Source organism: Pituophis catenifer, unplaced genomic scaffold, assembly GCF_029215685.1.
Source record: "Pituophis catenifer annectens isolate HBS135680 unplaced genomic scaffold, rPitCat1.0.hap2 SCAF_4, whole genome shotgun sequence".
Taxonomy (NCBI): domain Eukaryota; kingdom Metazoa; phylum Chordata; class Lepidosauria; order Squamata; family Colubridae; genus Pituophis; species Pituophis catenifer.
In genome coordinates, this window is record NW_027256884.1 from 77,409,529 (window position 1) to 77,426,871 (window position 17,343).

Sequence of the window (17,343 nt, forward strand, 5' to 3'; positions counted from 1 at the left end):
GATTGAAAAAGAGTAAACACAGTTGACTGATAATAAATGGCTTTAGCCAAACACTATGAGTGAAAGAAAGGTTTTCATGTTATCATTCATATTCTCTGAAAACTGGCCAGGCAATCATAAATTCTGCCAGGGTATGTAAACTTATGAGCACAACTGTAAATATAGATAGTCCATGACTGACCATTTATTTCTTGACCATTTGAAGTTATGACAGCAATGAAGATATGCTCAGAGTTCAGGCCGTCCCATCATCTTCTGATCACATGATCATGAACTGAGTACTTGGCAACCAGTTCCATGACTGGTTGCTGTGCCCTGCAATCACATCGTTGCCATTTGCAACTTTCCTTGTGGCTTCCCCAGAAATCAGTGGAGAAGCTTCCAGGGAAGATAAGTTGCTGAGGACTCCCCATCCATGTGCCCTCCTTCAGCCATTCTGTACTTGCACCACATTGGCCAGTTGTGCACCCACACAACTTCCCCACTCCACTTCTCTCGCATCCTCCCTGCACCAAACCTCTCATGCATCCTCTCATGCCTTCCCTGAGTCCAACCCGATTTTTTGATCAGTAACTTTCTGCAGGAAGAATTTGCCTTTTTGAATGCACATATTCATTGATGGTACTGTTTAAAATAAAAATAAACATACATATATTTTAATGTGTTCAATTACATACCTGTTGGCTATACTCCAGTCTTTTCTTTAATTTCTCTCTGTCTCTGTTTGATACAAAAAATATTATTATATACACTCAAATATACTCTTTAACATTATGATGCAGGAAACTTGTGTTCTATTTTGACATGCATCAGTTGCTTTATATTGGATTTATAAATGAGGCTTGTTAAAGCCTTGTAGAAACCTATGGGATGGGACAAAAAAGAATTGAAAAAAGATTAAATTCTATGACAATTTTAAATGAATTGAAGATTAAGATTTCCAGATGTTAAAAGAAGGAATATGAAGTTGGTTTATTTTGTGAAGCTTAAAATAGGCCATGTTTTATAAAATTCTTGCAACCCTACATGGACTTCTTGCTAATACTACCAAAATGTTGATGTCTTATGGGATGGTTTATGGGAAGAAGAGATGTCTACAGGTAGTCCTCAACTTATGACCACAACTGAGCCCAACATTTATGTTGTTAAGTGAGGAATTTGTTAAGTGAGTTTTGCCTCATTTTACGACTTTTCTTGCCACATTTGTTAAGTGAATCACTGCAGTTGTTACATTAGTAACACGGTTGTTAAGTGAATCTGGTTTCCCATGGATTTTGTTTGTCAGAAGGTCGCAAAAGGTGATCAAATGACCCTGGACACTTCAACTGTCATAAATGTGAATAAGTTGTCAGGCATCCAAATGTAAATCACATGACCATGGGGATGTTGCAACAGTCATAAGTGTGAAAATGGTCATAACGTAACACCCACGTAACACCTCTCCTGCGTGAGCTGCACTGGCTCCCGGTGGTCTTCCGGGTGCGCTTCAAGGTGTTGGTGACCACCTTTAAAGCGCTCCATGGCTTAGGGCCGGGGTACTTACGAGACCGCCTTCTGCCACCAATAGCCTCCCACCGGCCAGTACGCTCGCACAGAGTGGGCCTCCTCAGGGTGCCGTCCGCCAGACAATGTCGGCTGACGACCCCCAGGGGGAGAGCCTTCTCTGTGGCGGCGCCCACCCTCTGGAACAACCTCCCCCCAGAGATACGTACAATAACAGACCTCCGGATTTTTCGTCGGGCCCTGAAAACCCATTTATTTCAACTAGCGGGGCTGGCCTGAGTTAATTTTAAATTGATTTTAAATTGGGTTATTTTAATTTACGGCCAGTAATATTTAATTATTTTAAATTGTTTTTAAATTTTGTATGTATTGTTTTTTACTCTGGCTGTTCACCGCCCTGAGTCCTATTCTGGAGAAGGGCGGTATAGAAATTTAAATAAATAAATAAATAAATAAATAAATAAATAAATAAATAAATAAATAAGTCACTTTTTTCAGTGCCCTTATAACTTCATACAGTCACTAAGAGACTGTTATAAATTGAGGACTAGGTGTATTTGTAACCTTATAGGAGGTGAAAAGCCACCAAACTTGTTTAGGTAGTATTATACTTATGATTAGTATCAAACTTATTTATGAAGTATCATACTTACGATAAAAGATTGGAAGTTTCTTCTTTATTACAAGAAGTATATTATTACAAGAAGTAACTTATGACCATTCATTTAATGATTGTTCAAAGTTAGAATTGGCTCTGAAAAAAGTGACCTACAACCTGTTTTTGCATTTACTACTGTTGATTATAGGATCAAAATGTGGGTGTTTGGATGTATTGACAACAGTTGCATCATCTCAAGTCCAATTGCAGTCTTAAATTGAGAACCATCTGTACTTTTTTCCACTTTTTTCTTTTTGTTTCTTTGTATCTTTTACTTTCTTTTTACTTTACTTTCTCTCTTGAGTTTAGTTTGTATTAGTTTTTAATCACTATAATTAAAATCTTCAATAAAAGTATACATAGTTATCTTGGTCACTTTCACTGAAGCATAGTTAAACCCTACATAATTTGCTTGAATTCTACATCTATTATAGAGGGGCAAATGAAATAAACCAATATTAAATTGCAGAGTGAATATAATTTATGCTGACTATGCCTTTTCACATTCTAAGAAATGCTATTAAGATACATGAAAGTACATTTCAAATTTCTTGTTGAGTACTCACTTTTTTTTATGTGTTTTCTCATATGGTATTAAATCATCATCTTCAGGTTCTTCAGGCACATTACAATTTCTAATTTTAAAAATTAGTAAGATATTATTAATTTTGATCCAGCTAACATTATACCTAAAAATGTTATTAATTTCTACCTATTTTACCTGAATTGAGGGTCAGGGTTATATGAACAAAACCATTTCTCTGGCAAGTGATCAATTCCATCTGGAAGCTTCCTCCATTTTAGGCAAATATCACACTGAACCCAGGTCTGATCAGGCCGTTTCCTGTAACAATTTATCAGCTATATAAAACTTAGAAAAGTACAACTATAGTTTATAATTATGCAATCCAAGAAGTATTATGGAAAGATTTTTGTTTATAAAAACTTACTGTATATCTTCAACTAATACTTCCAGGGGATAGTCTGTTTTCTTTGCTTGCATCTCATTCCAATAATCATTAAGTTTTTCACCAAGGGCATGTATTGTACGCCTAATAAACAAGAAAGGCTATTTTAAAATTCATAGTATAACTTAACAGCAAGTATAATTATCACAGAAATGAAACAGAGAATAAAAAAGCAATGATTAGGACTCAAATGTCCAATGAGTGAATATATTTGATGGCATATTCCTCCCCAGAGAAAAAGAGGCATTTTTTTCTTATTCATTGGCCATCAGTGTTTTACCATCAAGTTACTGGTAGTATTTTTTTGAGTGTGTGTGTGTGTGCCTTTCAGTCAGTTTTGACTCCTGGTGATTGCTTGGACATATCTAAGTAGTTTTCTGGGCAACATTTCTGAAAGTGGCTTGCCATTGTTTTATTTCTAGGGCTGAGAGAATGACTGGCCTGTTGGCTTCATGTCTAGCAAAGCTAGAACTCACAGTCTCCTGGTTTCTTATCAATGGCTTTAATCACTATGCCAAATTGGCTATTGAGAACTGGTTCTAGTTAAAAGTCTAAAGCTTCCCCCCATCCAAATAGCCTTTCTGAAACACTTACAATATGTGCACTCATTTATATAAGTATGCAAATACATCTGAATAAGATAAACATGCAGTATGCTGGTCTCTCTTTTAGCACTACCAAACATACAAGCAAGGCACTAAATCATTTCAGAGTGGAAGGGCGCTTTTATCTGGTTAAGTATCAAAAATCCTGATAAATCAAGGCATGACATCTTCTACTTCTATGGAAAGTTAAACAGACACATCCTTACTCAACACAGAGAAGCTAGGGCCCATCTGGCATGAAGTTCAATTTATCCAGCTTGGTATAATACCTAGTGTTATAAATACAAGTATTTCACATGCACTGAAGCTCTTTTATACTGATAAAATAAATATTTACCTATATTCATTGGTATAATCAAAGTCCTGTTTATTATGAGTTGGTTTCAGAAAGTTGCATTCAATGATACCAATTACACCTACACCCATATTGTTTGCCTGTGGAAGAAAAAAAAAAGAAAAATGAAAATATGTTTATAAGTGTTAATATCTCAAAACCATTATAGTTGAACATTCATGCTCTTAAATAAGGTCTGTGGTACACAAATATTTGTATAACACAAATCTCCAAAATACACCTAAGAATTCTTTATTTAGTAAATTTAGTAAAACTGTTTAAAATGTTTTTTAAAATAACTTCCAGTTTTTCACTTCAAAAGTTAAATAGTGCAGCAAGATATGATTTAAATTGTAGAGAAACTGTTAATATTCTCAGGCTTTTAAAAGTATGCAAAACAAGGATATTTATACTATCTGAATATTTTACATTGTGACAGGGAGCAAATAGGTTTAGCCAGAATGGCTTCTCTGCAAGACATTGCATTTAGAACAGAGGGGGGGGGGGGGGAAGAAGGGCTGATGAAATTCCAAGACCAATGTTTTAAACAGAAGTGGGCAATTAATTTTTCCAAGGGGCCACGTAAGAAATTGAGATTGTAGTGGAGGGCCAAACCAACAGGACAGGTGAAGATGCATAGGCATGCATGCACACACATACATAAAATTGAAAAAAAATAGCAGTCGCCTTCAAAATAAAAACAATGCAGTTGTATTGCATTTGTGGTATACATTTATTTACATTTGATTTCTAATTTCCAATTGACCTCACATAGGGACAGCCAAAGGACCCGCTATGGCCTGGGGCGCCGTAAAATGTCTGTTCTGTTCTGCCTCTCTGCCTGTCTATCCGTCCGTCCACCCATCCACATCCATCAAATTTTTAGAGTTCATAAATCTAGAATAGTATTTTTGCAAAGTAGGTAACATACATTACAGTAATTGGAATGTTTGTTTCAGACACTTCTATAACTCTTCTATTAACTTTTAAACCTAATTTCTGAGTCCATTAAAAGATGTTTATTACAGCTATCTAAATTTAAAATAGTAACTCCACAGAGGCAAATATGCCATTAGGAGTCCACCTATGTACTTTTTTTTATAAAAGTATTTTAAGTCTAAAACCATAGGATCAGGGGTGAAATGCTCCCGGTTCGGACCGGCTTGGGCGAATAGGTAGCGATGGCGGCAGGCAGTTCGGAGAATCGGTAGCAAAAATCCCCACCCCCCATGCCCAGCTGAGCCGCGCGATCATCAGAGGCTTTTTTTCTTTTAAATGCCTCTGACGATCCAAGCTCTGATGATCCAAGCTCTGACGATCCTAGCTGAGTTGCCTGCTAATCAGGCAACTCAGCTGGGATCGTCAGAGCCATTTAAAAGAAAAAAATTTTTTCTTTTAAATGGCTCTGACGATCCAAACTCTGACGATCCCAGCTGAGTTGCCTGATCGGCAGAGGGTTTTTAAAAAACCCTCTGACAATCAGGCAACTCAGCTGGGATTGTCAGAGCTTTTTGAAAACATTTTTACATGGTTTTACATGTAAAAAATGGTTTTAAAAGTTAAAAAAAAATTGGCCATGCCCACCGTGTCACATTACCCCCCCACCAAGCCACGCCCACAGAACCGGTAGTAACAAATTTTAGATTTCACCACTGCATAGGATCCCTTTGAAGTCAGTAATGTAGCAAAATGGTCTTTTGGGTATGTGGACTGCCTCCCAAAACATGGCTATTTCCTTTTTGGCAAATACTGCTTGCTACTTATATTACAATTTACTGGCTGGTTGAGTATATTCCAGCTTCTACAGCTTGCAAATTAAAATGTCATTTGTCCTTATGATTGTAACACATATTTTAGGCTTGTTCAGCTATTGTTTTATTCTATAATTAGAAGTTGCACTTATAGTGAAGCATTTTTTGTCAATCTGATCTTACTTTGTAAGATCTGGAAAACAGCAGAATGTATTAAAGAATTTAATAACTTAATATATTCATGTGAATGGTATACCAAATATTTATAGTAGGGCCAATCCATCCAACTGAAAGGTTTGTAAAGAGAAACAGTATTCTCTGTGGACAGGATTTCACAAATCCTTTCTATAGAAGGAATAAAACCTTGGAACCATAAAACCATAAATAGAAGGTCAAAACCTAGGTGTCATAAAACCATAAATGCATGTTGTAAAACCATAAACTATGGGAACCAGAGAACTGTTTTAGGAAAGAATGGCAAGAATTAACAGAATTAAATATCCTCCGACCACCAAGCACAATTTTTTTGGAGGAAAGTTAAATAAATATTTTTGATAAGGGTAATCTATTTTTCAACACAATAGACATCTTGAACAATGGATAATAAAACTGAATACCCAAGATTCTGGAAATATATTTTAAAACAGAACATGTAAGTATTTCAGGATACTAGTACTTAAAATCAGAGAAGTAGAAATTATTGAATGAAAGCAGTCCTATTTTACAAAGGTTATATTGTTAATCTCTAATTTCAGTCCTCTTTCTAGAAAAATTGTCTTCCCTTTTTCCCGTGTATTGTATTGAGTTGAGCAGACAATACCAACATACCCAGTAGTGGGTTGCAAAACCCGTCGCTACTGGTTTGCTTGTGTGATGATTCTGCGCATGCGCAGAAGTGTTTGGTGTGGGTGGGTGGAGCCTCCCGCCATCGCCACTACGCCGATCTGGGTAGAACCGGTAGCAAACCCTCACTGATACATACATACATACACAAAAATAAAATCATTTTTACTATCTTATTCTTCAAAGATTCTTGAATTATTAGTGATTTGGTAGTATATTCTATGTTATCTAGACCTGTTGATATAATATGATAAGGAAATTACTTGCTTTGCCTATAATGAAATTAAATTTAAATAAAACAAGGCAAGTATTTGACCTCAGAGAATTTTCTTATGATTTTTGTATTTTATTCAATAGAATCAGTCTCTCAATATGATTTTCAATAAACCTCATACATCTAGCTACATCTTGGGCCTATATAGGCTCAATTAAAACAGTGACATTGAAAGGTGGTCTTGAACAGATGCCACCACAATGTGAAATAGTAACAAAGAATTCAATTGGCACATGTAACTCTTATCAGTTTTAACCTCAGAAAACTTGGGAGAGCACCAAGATTTTCAGAATGTGGCTGGAATGAACAGAAGCAAAGCAAGAATGAGATATAATTCTTGACAGACCATAGAATATTTAATTAGTATATTTAAGTACATATTAGATACTATAAATGTTTTGATTTTTCATTTTCTAACCATTTACTAAATCTAAAATTAACTTCTAAGAGAATGAATTTCCAGAAATACTCTGTAAGTAGCAAAGAACATCTAGTCTCTTTAAAACAGCCAGTTTAAATTATCAATGTATTTTAAGTCATTATTATCAGATAAAACAGAATTAAGTGCCATCTGTGGAATTCAAACAAACATCACAAGCCTTGGTGCTCATGTTCCAGGATGCATCCTGTGTGCTATGTTATACTAATAAGATTATTTGTGGCAACCCATTGATCGATCTTGCATAATTCTGTTCTTATATTTTTTAGCTCAATTTTTGAAAAATGAACTGTTTTCCTATTATATTAAAACTACTTACCAATTATTTAAACAGAGGTACATGAAAAGGTATACATGTTAAGATTAGCAAATATTTTTGGACTGATCACTATCTTGTTTTTCTTGGTTAGGATACCTTAAGCAAGACAGAATTTGCAATACAGAAAAATAAATGAAAAACAGAAGAGAAAATTTACCTTTCCACATACTGAAAATATTTTATTAAAAGGTATGTTTTGTAAAATACAGTAATCATTTACCGTATTTTCCGGAGTATAAGACGCACCGGAGTATATGACGCACCTTAGTTTTTGGGAGGAAGATAAGAAAAAAACTGATTGGCAGGTGGATCAGCCTCCCGGAATACCCCCAATCAGCTGTTCCCAGAGGTGAATTTTAGCAACAAGTTCCTTGGTTGTGAGCTCTGTGCCTTGCTTTGTTTGCTTTTTTTTCTGCCTCTGAAACTTCTGAAACTCCGTTTCATAAAAAACTTTTTTTCTTTCCTCTGAAAGCTTCCGAAACAGAGCTTCAGAAGAAAAAGCCTCTGAAGCTCTGTTTGGGAGCTTCTTTTCTGAAGCTTCTTTTCGGATGCTTTTTTCAGCCTCTGAAACCTCCATTTGAGAAGCCAGGCGGGGCATTCAGAGTATAAAATATACCCAGATTTTCATCGTCTTTTTTTGGGGAAAAAGGTGCGTTTTATACTCCAAAAAATACGGTAGGGTAGGCAACCTGGTTCCTACAACTGGCACAATTTTTTGCTACTGGCCATGCTGACAGAAGGTAAAAGTACAAAATATCTGGAACAGTATCATATTGCCTGCTGTTTGTAAAAGCTGGTTTATTTGTATATTTATTTAATTCAAACAATGCAACAATGGCAGATTACAAGATAAAAATAGCAATCGAAAACAAGTATCAATAATAAGAGACCAGGTTCACATTCATGATCTCCCATTGTGGAAATTTACTCATCCCAACTGCAGTATCTGGGGAAATAGTAATATTTATAATGGATCAGGGGCATCCAAACATTAGGATGGAGAAGGGAACATTCCAAAGGGCTGGTGCTGCCACAGAAAAGGGTCACCTTTGGGGCACTATTAGAAGGCACTATTTCAAGGAAAAGACTCAGAGCTGAGCTCAGCCTATAAGACTGGCTGGGAGGGCAGATGTCTTCAGTAGAGATGAGCTTGTAAATAATCTGGACTCATGCCATATAGGTCACTACAGGTAATAAGCTTCTTGAACTGAAGGAGAAGCTAAGAGGACACAATCACACCTTGTGATGTAGATATTGGATTACACACCAAAGTGTGTAAATACCTGTCTTATTGCATTATGAAGAGATAGAAGCTCTGCAGTATTTAAGACATGATTAGAGCCATGATGGAGAACCTGTGGCACGCAGAGCCCTCTCTGTCATTGCCCCAGCTCAGCTCCACCACACATGCGTGCGCGCCTCTCACTGGTGAGCTAATTTTCGGGTCTCTGCCGCATATGTGCAGGGCGCATGCAGGACACATGCACATGCGACGGGGGAGTGTGTGGGGGGGTCATGTGTGCATGCGTGGGTGAACGGGGGTGGGTGGGTTGTGCACGCATTGCATTATGGGTTATAAGTGCAGGGAGGCCTACTAGGCCCAAAATGGGGCGCAGGGGAAGTGCAAAAGCCCTCCAGGCCACAGCTACCACTTGCTTATTGAGCAGGGACTATAAAGATATTGAAGGAAATTTCAAAAGTTTTAAAATAAGACTGATTTTAAAACTACTACAGATAGTCCTTGACTGACGACCAGAATTGAGCCCAAAATTTATGTTGCTAAGTGAAAAAATTTGTTAAGTGAGTTTTGCCCCATTTTATGTCTGATCTTGCCACATTTATTAAATGAATCACTGCAGTTATTAAAATATAACAGTTGTTAAGTGGATTCTGGCTTCCCCATTGACTTTGCTTGTCAGGTCGCAAAAAGGGATCACATGACCCCAGGACAGTGCAACCGTCATAAATATGAACCAGCTGCCAAGCATCCGAATGTAAATCACATGACCATGGGGATGCTGCAATGGTCGTAAGTGTGAAAAATGGACACATGTCACTTTTTTCAGTGCTGTTGTAACTTCAAATGGTCACTAAGTGAACTGTTGTAAGTCAAGACTTCCTGTTTTTTACATCAACTCTATTCTAAAAAGTTTTGTTATATTGACAATTTGAAAATATACATATAAAATCATTTTATATGCATCTGTCTCACCTTTAGCTGATAACCAACTCTTTCATAAGCTTTGATTAACCTGTTTCTATGGTACATCATCATCCCATAATGATCTTTATTTCGGCAGTTGAATCCAAAAGTAATTCGTACTGTTTTGGGCTTATTTGTGCATGTTAAGAAAAATATGTGAATTTAACTTTTCTTAGCTGAAAATGATTAGTTACTGCAAAATGTATTATAAAATTAGAACTTCATCAGTTTGCAAGCAGTCTTTTTAAAAAAATATTTAAAATTCCTCTTAATAAAAAGCATTGTAAATGAAAAAAGCTTATTTTACTAGGCAGCTTTAAGAACCTTGGAATTAGAATTATATAAAAAAGGATTTTATACAATAGCACATTCTATTATTTCTGTTTTTAGACCTCTGATTTGCTACATTTACTAGATATAATAATAATAATAATAATAATAATAATAATAATAATAATAATAATAATAATAATAATAATAATAATAATAATAATTTTATTTCTATACTGCCCTTCTCCCGAAGGACTCAGGGCGGTGTACAGCCAATTTAAAAACACAAGACACAACAATGATTAAAAATTAAAATAATTAAATAGATTTGGCCGATTTAAACCCCCCAAAATTTAAAATACCCCAATTTAAAATTATTATGTTGATAGCCCTGCTATATAGGAGACCGATGAGTCCAGAATAAGAGGATACTTAAAATTTAGCCAAATGAATTATAGGAGATTGAAGCCATTGTTTTAATCATAAATACACATAAACTTAAGTTCTGCTTTTTGAGTAGAATCTTAAAAGTAATTAATTTTGGTGATAACATTTATCCTGGTTCATTGTAGAAGTGAATGTAATACCCTGTGAGATGAGTTGAGCTAAGAGAATGAGCCACTTGTTTAAGGAGGGACTACAATTTTCTCTCTCCTGATTTCTAGCCTGGTACCCTAACCATATTGCTCTTCAGAATCTTATTCAGATTGCAACCTACTACTATTCAAAGATATTTTTCCAATGCCTATACGTACCTAGGTATTCCATCATGTATTTTATTTTTGTTTATTAATTGACTAGGTGGCTCAGTGGTTAAGACACTGAGTTTGTCTATCAGAAAGGTCGGCAGTTCGGCGGTTCTAATCCCTAGTACAGGTCTCTTGCGTGAGCAGGGGGTTGGACTAGATGACCTCCAAGGTTCCTTCCAACTCTGTTACTGTTAATTTAAGAACTTTGCACTTGCCTCTTTTACATTTCAATTGATTACTTCTAGTTTCTCTTAACTCTCTAAGTTATTAAGGCCATTTTTAATTTAATTTAATTTTTAATTTTATTTATCCCCCTAGTTATCCCACCCAATTATGACTAGCTCTTGTTCCAAGTCCAATTACTGAAGTGGGCCTAGTATTGAATCTTGTGGTATATGACTATACCAAGGTCCAATTTGAATGCAATTTTTGATCCAGCCGTATAGCCACTTCATTATCACACTATTCAGTTCACCTTTATTAGTCGCTCAGAAAAGAATAACAAATTGCTATTCAGCAATTTGCCTTTTTCTGATCACTATAATTATACTATTATTTTCATTAACAAACTCAATTTATCCAATTCCTCATTTGGAGATTGCTTTCTTATGTCCAGAACTACCAAAGGTCTTTTCTTATCAAAATATCTGTGCATGTTCAAAGATTGTTGGTATTTAAATTATTGGGCTACATATTATACCAATTTTTGAAGTATGTGATTGTGCTCTAACACTATGTATTTTAGAGGTTACAATTCCACATAAACAATTAAGAATACTGTGGGTATTTCAATATATGTTTGAACAAAATCAATATAATCTCTTGTATGATCCATTTCTGATCCTTCCAGAAATATTATATGGCCTGAGAGTGAGTAGAAAGAGAGACAGACTGAGATTTTGCTCTAGATTATTTTTTCATAGTCCACATGCAATAGCCCATAGTCATAAAGGATACAGCCAAAAATTTTGGCTTGTAAACGTCACGTTCTATATAGGCAAGACTTTTGGAAACCAACTGTGTTTGTACTTTTTGTCCTCTTATAATGATCTGCATTCTTGGCTTTAAATATAAAATACTGCAATAAGCCTGAAAAACAAATGATCAAGTCTATAAATTATATCATTCTCAAGTACTAAAATCTTGAAAGAAATCAGAGCAATTTACAAAAACCCATTCATAATTATAAAGCTCACAAAACATGTAACTGAAATTCTGTCTACATCAGGGGTGTCAAACCCAAGGCCCAAGGGCTGGATCTGGCCCACGGGGTGCTTAGATCTAGAAACAGCAAAGGATTGGCCCGTGATGTCTCTACCAGAAAACAGAGCTTGGGGGGCCCTTTTGCATTTGAGCATCCAAGAAAGGACAGGAAAGGAGAAAGGGAAAGAGGAAAGACAAAGAAAAATAAGGGAAGATGGGAAGGAAGAGGGAAGGAAGATAATGAATGTGTGTGAGGGACTCAGGGAAGTCCTGCCTTAGCACTTGGCCACCACAGGTGCCCCTGACACAAGTCCCGTGTGATACCCACCATGGCCATGCCCCTGGCCATGCCCACCCCAGCCATCCCCCCCCCCGGCCCTCTGAGATCAAACACAACCCTGATGCGACCCTCAATGAAATAAAGTTTGACACCTCGGTCTAGATTTTTGTATTTTTATAAATCTGATATCTATGTTACACAAATGATTAAACACAAAGTTATGTGTGCCTCATGATGGATACTCTTGGACAGGCATGTCAAATTGGCGGCTGCGGCCAGATATGGCTCACACAGGCCACACCCACCCCGACTCCACAAAGGCAAAAAACTTCCCGATACATCACAATACGTCCCACGATGTGATTGGGTTTGACACCCCTGCTCTAGGAGCAAATAAATTAATTTACAAATACAATTGTCAGACAATTTTAAATCCATTCAGCCATAAAGTGGAACAGGACTATATTTCTAATCCACTATAATCTAAAATAGTTATAAAAATGTAATTAAGAATGTAAGAATAGAGACAGACAATAATTAAATGTTCATCTGCATACATGGATAAAAAATTGCTGAATAAAAATGAGATACTTATTCTGATAATATGAAAGGCACATAAATCAAATTGTCATTCTTCAAATCACCAGCTCCAGAAAGCCATCTTGGAATAATGGCGGCTTACTATAGCAGTAACACTTAAAACTTATATATTGCTTCACAGTGCTTTACATCCCTCTCTAAGATATTTAAAGCATCAGCATATTACCCCCAACAATCTAGATCCTCATTTTACCGACCTCAGAAAGATGGAAGGCTGAGTCAACCTTGAGCCGGTGAGGATTGAACCCCTGGCAGTCAGTAGAAGTAGCCTGCAGTACTGCATTCTAACAACTGTGCCACCATGGCTATAAGTATTATTACATTACTTACATCAGTTTTTATGTTTTACCTCTTCATATTGCATTTTAAATAACTTTAGAAATTTTATTAGCAACAATTATAAAACAGAATAATTGGAGTTATTTTGCTTTGGATAAAAAAAAGATTAGACACATTATACAAAGTTTTTATCTCATTTTTAATTTCCTGCTTGAAAGAATCCTTCTGTTAAAAGAATGTCAATTAGATTCCACCTGAAAGCTAAATATTTTATACAGCCAATTACCAAGAAGTAACAAATATACTGAGGATTATTGCACTGCAAGATATAGTTTAAAATACGAATAATATACGTACTCGTAATGAATAATCACTTTCAGGAACAATCTGGTCTTGTCTCTCTTGTTTTTTATAGCCTCTTTTTCCTGTTACTTCATCCAAATCTGCAGGAATTCTAATATCATACTTATCTGTATTAAAGTCAAATTCCGTTTGTTCATTTTTCTCTCTGTGAAAGCAAATACAAGAAAACTGAACATAAGCAAGAATTACTTGCTTTTATGTAATACTGATCCTTAAAAAACAAAATCTTTAGAATAATTACTAACTATACACTATGCAATTCCTTCACCTGGAAATCTTAACTAAATCCTCAATAAAGTAATTATGTATTAGCTATATGCAGAAAATATGGGAAATCATTTTTGCATAGTAGTTGTGGTGTTCTGATCAAACAGAATTCAGAATGAAAGTAATTTATCTTCTATCCACAAGAATTAGTTGGAATAAGCCTTTGCTTCATTTCTTTTTCATCCTATAACTACAAAAATAGGGCGGTTTTATATGCTATGCTGCCATTTAGACAACTTAAGAGAAAATGTGGTCAAAAAGGTGATTATTTGTAAAGAATATAAATATAAATAATGAAGGCAACAGTTTAAGCATGATTTAATGGCTCCTGAAGCCCAACAAAGATCACAGGACCATTAATTTAAAAATAAGCCAAGAACTAATAGCAAAAAATACACTTCATTAACTATTGAAATGAAGCTTCTTTCTCTTTAACGCACAATGACAATGAACATTTAATGGTAATTTCAGCAAACAATTAAAGCTAGATCGTTTTTGCATTAAGCATAGAGCAAGCAAACTCAACATCAACTAGTAGGTGTATATCGTGTTTCCCCCAAAATAAGACCCTGTCTTATATTTTTTTTGAACCCTGAAATAAGCACTTGGCCTTATTGTCATGCGCTCAAAAGCCTGATTGGGCTTATTATCAGAGGATGTCTTATTTTGGGGAAAACAGGGTAGTACATGCATCCAAAAGTTCATCAACATGACAATTGCATTTTATAGTTAACAAATTGAAAACGTTGTCAGCAATACCAGTGTAATTATCATAGTGCACAGCAGTCTTTGCATGAGCTAATGCTGTAAAAGGAAGCATAATGCAGAGGTATAAACAGCAACTATAATTTTATTATAGAAAGGGAAGTCCCCTATTTAACAATCTCATTTATATGACCTGTTAAAATTCTTAGCTAAATGCACAGTCCATAATTTTGGATGGAAATCCTTGAGTGCAGTGCAGTGCAGTGCGTAGAAGGGCTGTTCTAAGCTTAGCAGTCCATATCCCACATCTTATTTACAATGTTTAGCTACCTATGTCAAAGCAGCAGAATCACTCTAGATCAGTGGTCTCCAACCTTTGTGGCTTGGCAGCCTGGCCGGAGGGAGGGAGAGACAGAGAGGAACTGGGCCATGTAATTGTGTGTGCATGCACATATGCTGGCCCGCTACTTGCGGGGCTTGGTTCTGAATAGGCCACAGGCTAGTAGTGGGCCACAGCCCTGTTCTAATTGTATAATTCAATATTGATCTTACTTGCTTATAAAAATGCAGCAAATGTTCTACATTATTAAAAAAAATATTAACAAGTTATATTATGCACTGCAGAGAAATATAAATGAAACAAAATACAATAGGGACCTAAACAGCAAAACAAAATTAAAAAGTAGATTAGGAAAATCCCCCAAATATCAGTGTTTGCAATGGAAAGACAGTTGTATTTCTCGGAGGTACAATTGCTTCTCAGACTTCTCCTGATTTTTGGAGCACTTCCCAACACAAGTGTTTTCTCTCCATGCATTTGCATACAGATATCGCATCCAGTCTGAGCCAAATGTTTTAGTGGCTGAAATCCAGCAGCAACTATGTATCTACCTGAATATATAATTAAATAACTGCTTCTTTTTCACTTAGTTCCTGATGATATAGTTGAAATCAGTCCCTATTTTATGTTGGAGGCAAAAACAAAAACTAAGGCAATTACCATTTTCAAAAGAATAAGTCAATCATGAGACTTGAGACTTCTCAGAACTTAAAAAAATGTTTCCTAAAGCAGGCCATTTTGTTTGAAGCTCAGAACAAATCCTGTGTGTTTTGTTTTGAGGATAAAACTAAATGCATGGCTTTTTTAAATTTAACTTTGAAACATTATAGAAATTTTAAATTCTGAATGTTTTAAACTCAGATCACTAAGTTCTTTAATATTCTTTTACCTAAAGAATTTTTGAGATAAATCTGAGTACAATCCATTCCCACATTAATTTATCATGTAAATATAAACTCAGCCTTATTTTATATAGCATTAACAAATTAATGTATATAACATTGCATTATCAACATTAAAATTTCTTCTTACTTTCGAAGGTTCCAAATAATAATCCGTGTCCCTTTTTTCCCTATAACTGCATCAAGTTCTGCAAGCAGCTCCTCTTCAGTAGAAAACAAGGAATGGTCCAAAATAGCCCTCAAACTGGCTGTTGATTCATCTGGTTTCATCACTTTCCGTAAAATATGTTAAGGATATAGTACATATCAATTTTGTAAAATTTGTCTATTATAATCTTCTGAATCACTCCTGAATTAAGACAGCAATTGATGGACATTTCCTGCAGTTTTAAAAATCTCAAATATCAAAATGATTCAGTTCTGCCAAAGAGCCATCAGTAAACAGCCCAACCAACCACCCCCATCCACACAGACAGGCAAGGCACCAGAATATAACTGACAGCAAACAGCACCCTTTACTAGCACTGATGATGTTACCTAGTTAGGGTAATGAAACGTCTGCAAGAAAACAAGCAAGCTCAAAGAGCACCAAGGACCCCTGATTCAGTTGATATCTGGACACCTGGTCCTATGTTCTGGAAGAGCTGGGAAATGTAATGGTGGAAATCTCTCATTCAATACAAGACCAAAACCTATATATTTCTTTGCTCTTGCATTACTGTCTGCACCATACATATTTAAAATGTAGGCATAGAGCATACATTTACAATGTGATTTTTAACCGTAAAATAGTCTAGTAATTGTACTCTTCAACTTAGTTTTCTAACTTGCTTATTCCTGTTCTATACTTCTGGTTCTTCCTGTTCGTTTCTTAAAAACCCATCAGATGAAATAAGGGTGGAAGGCTACATTAAGTGCAATGTTATTTCAAAGAGCAGGCCTGCAATCACATTTTTTCCAGAATATATTTCTAGAATGTTGAATATGGGATATGTGATAATGCATTTTATTGTGAAATATTTATACTCGGCCTTCTATTAAGATTTCAAATACTTCATTCCATTTCCTGACCTGTGTTTTTCAACTTTTCCACAGATGCAATCACTAAACTTCAGAGGCAGATTTAGATCTTTTGCTTCCAATGTGGACATAGAATTGTATCTTTTTAGTCAAACTCTTTTATCTACCAAGTAGATCATACAGCACTGAACTCACTAGTATATACAGTGAATTTTGAGACAAAAATTGAATGTCAAATCTGAAATCTCATGTTATATGGGTGAGAAAGTACTACCTTCTTGACACAGCCCCCTCTTACATTTTGTGTCATGTCTTCTGAAAATGAAGACTATAGGTTGAATGTTTACAAATATTCTGCTTGTTGGCAGAATCTATCTACGTACCATTCAAACCTTTTGTAATAAAAGATTACGATATCTATACTTTTGAAGTCTATGTCTTATTTAACAAAAACAACTTTTAAGGTTG

General features: G+C 35.6%; 1 protein-coding gene across 1 annotated transcript in view; it reads right to left on the bottom strand.

The window, feature by feature from the left end:
* The window catches only part of MORC3 (MORC family CW-type zinc finger 3), a 51,360-nt gene that overhangs the window by 13,884 nt on the left and 20,133 nt on the right, over positions 1-17,343 (bottom strand). The window contains exons 5-13 of the mRNA XM_070944315.1: positions 15,986-16,133; positions 13,636-13,786; positions 11,874-12,005; positions 9,907-10,026; positions 4,072-4,169; positions 3,112-3,213; positions 2,883-3,005; positions 2,728-2,796; positions 678-720 (exon numbers count right to left, since the gene is read on the bottom strand). Of these exons, the coding sequence (XP_070800416.1) occupies positions 678-720; positions 2,728-2,796; positions 2,883-3,005; positions 3,112-3,213; positions 4,072-4,169; positions 9,907-10,026; positions 11,874-12,005; positions 13,636-13,786; positions 15,986-16,133 (986 nt within the window). The remainder of the gene's footprint in view (positions 1-677; positions 721-2,727; positions 2,797-2,882; positions 3,006-3,111; positions 3,214-4,071; positions 4,170-9,906; positions 10,027-11,873; positions 12,006-13,635; positions 13,787-15,985; positions 16,134-17,343) is intronic.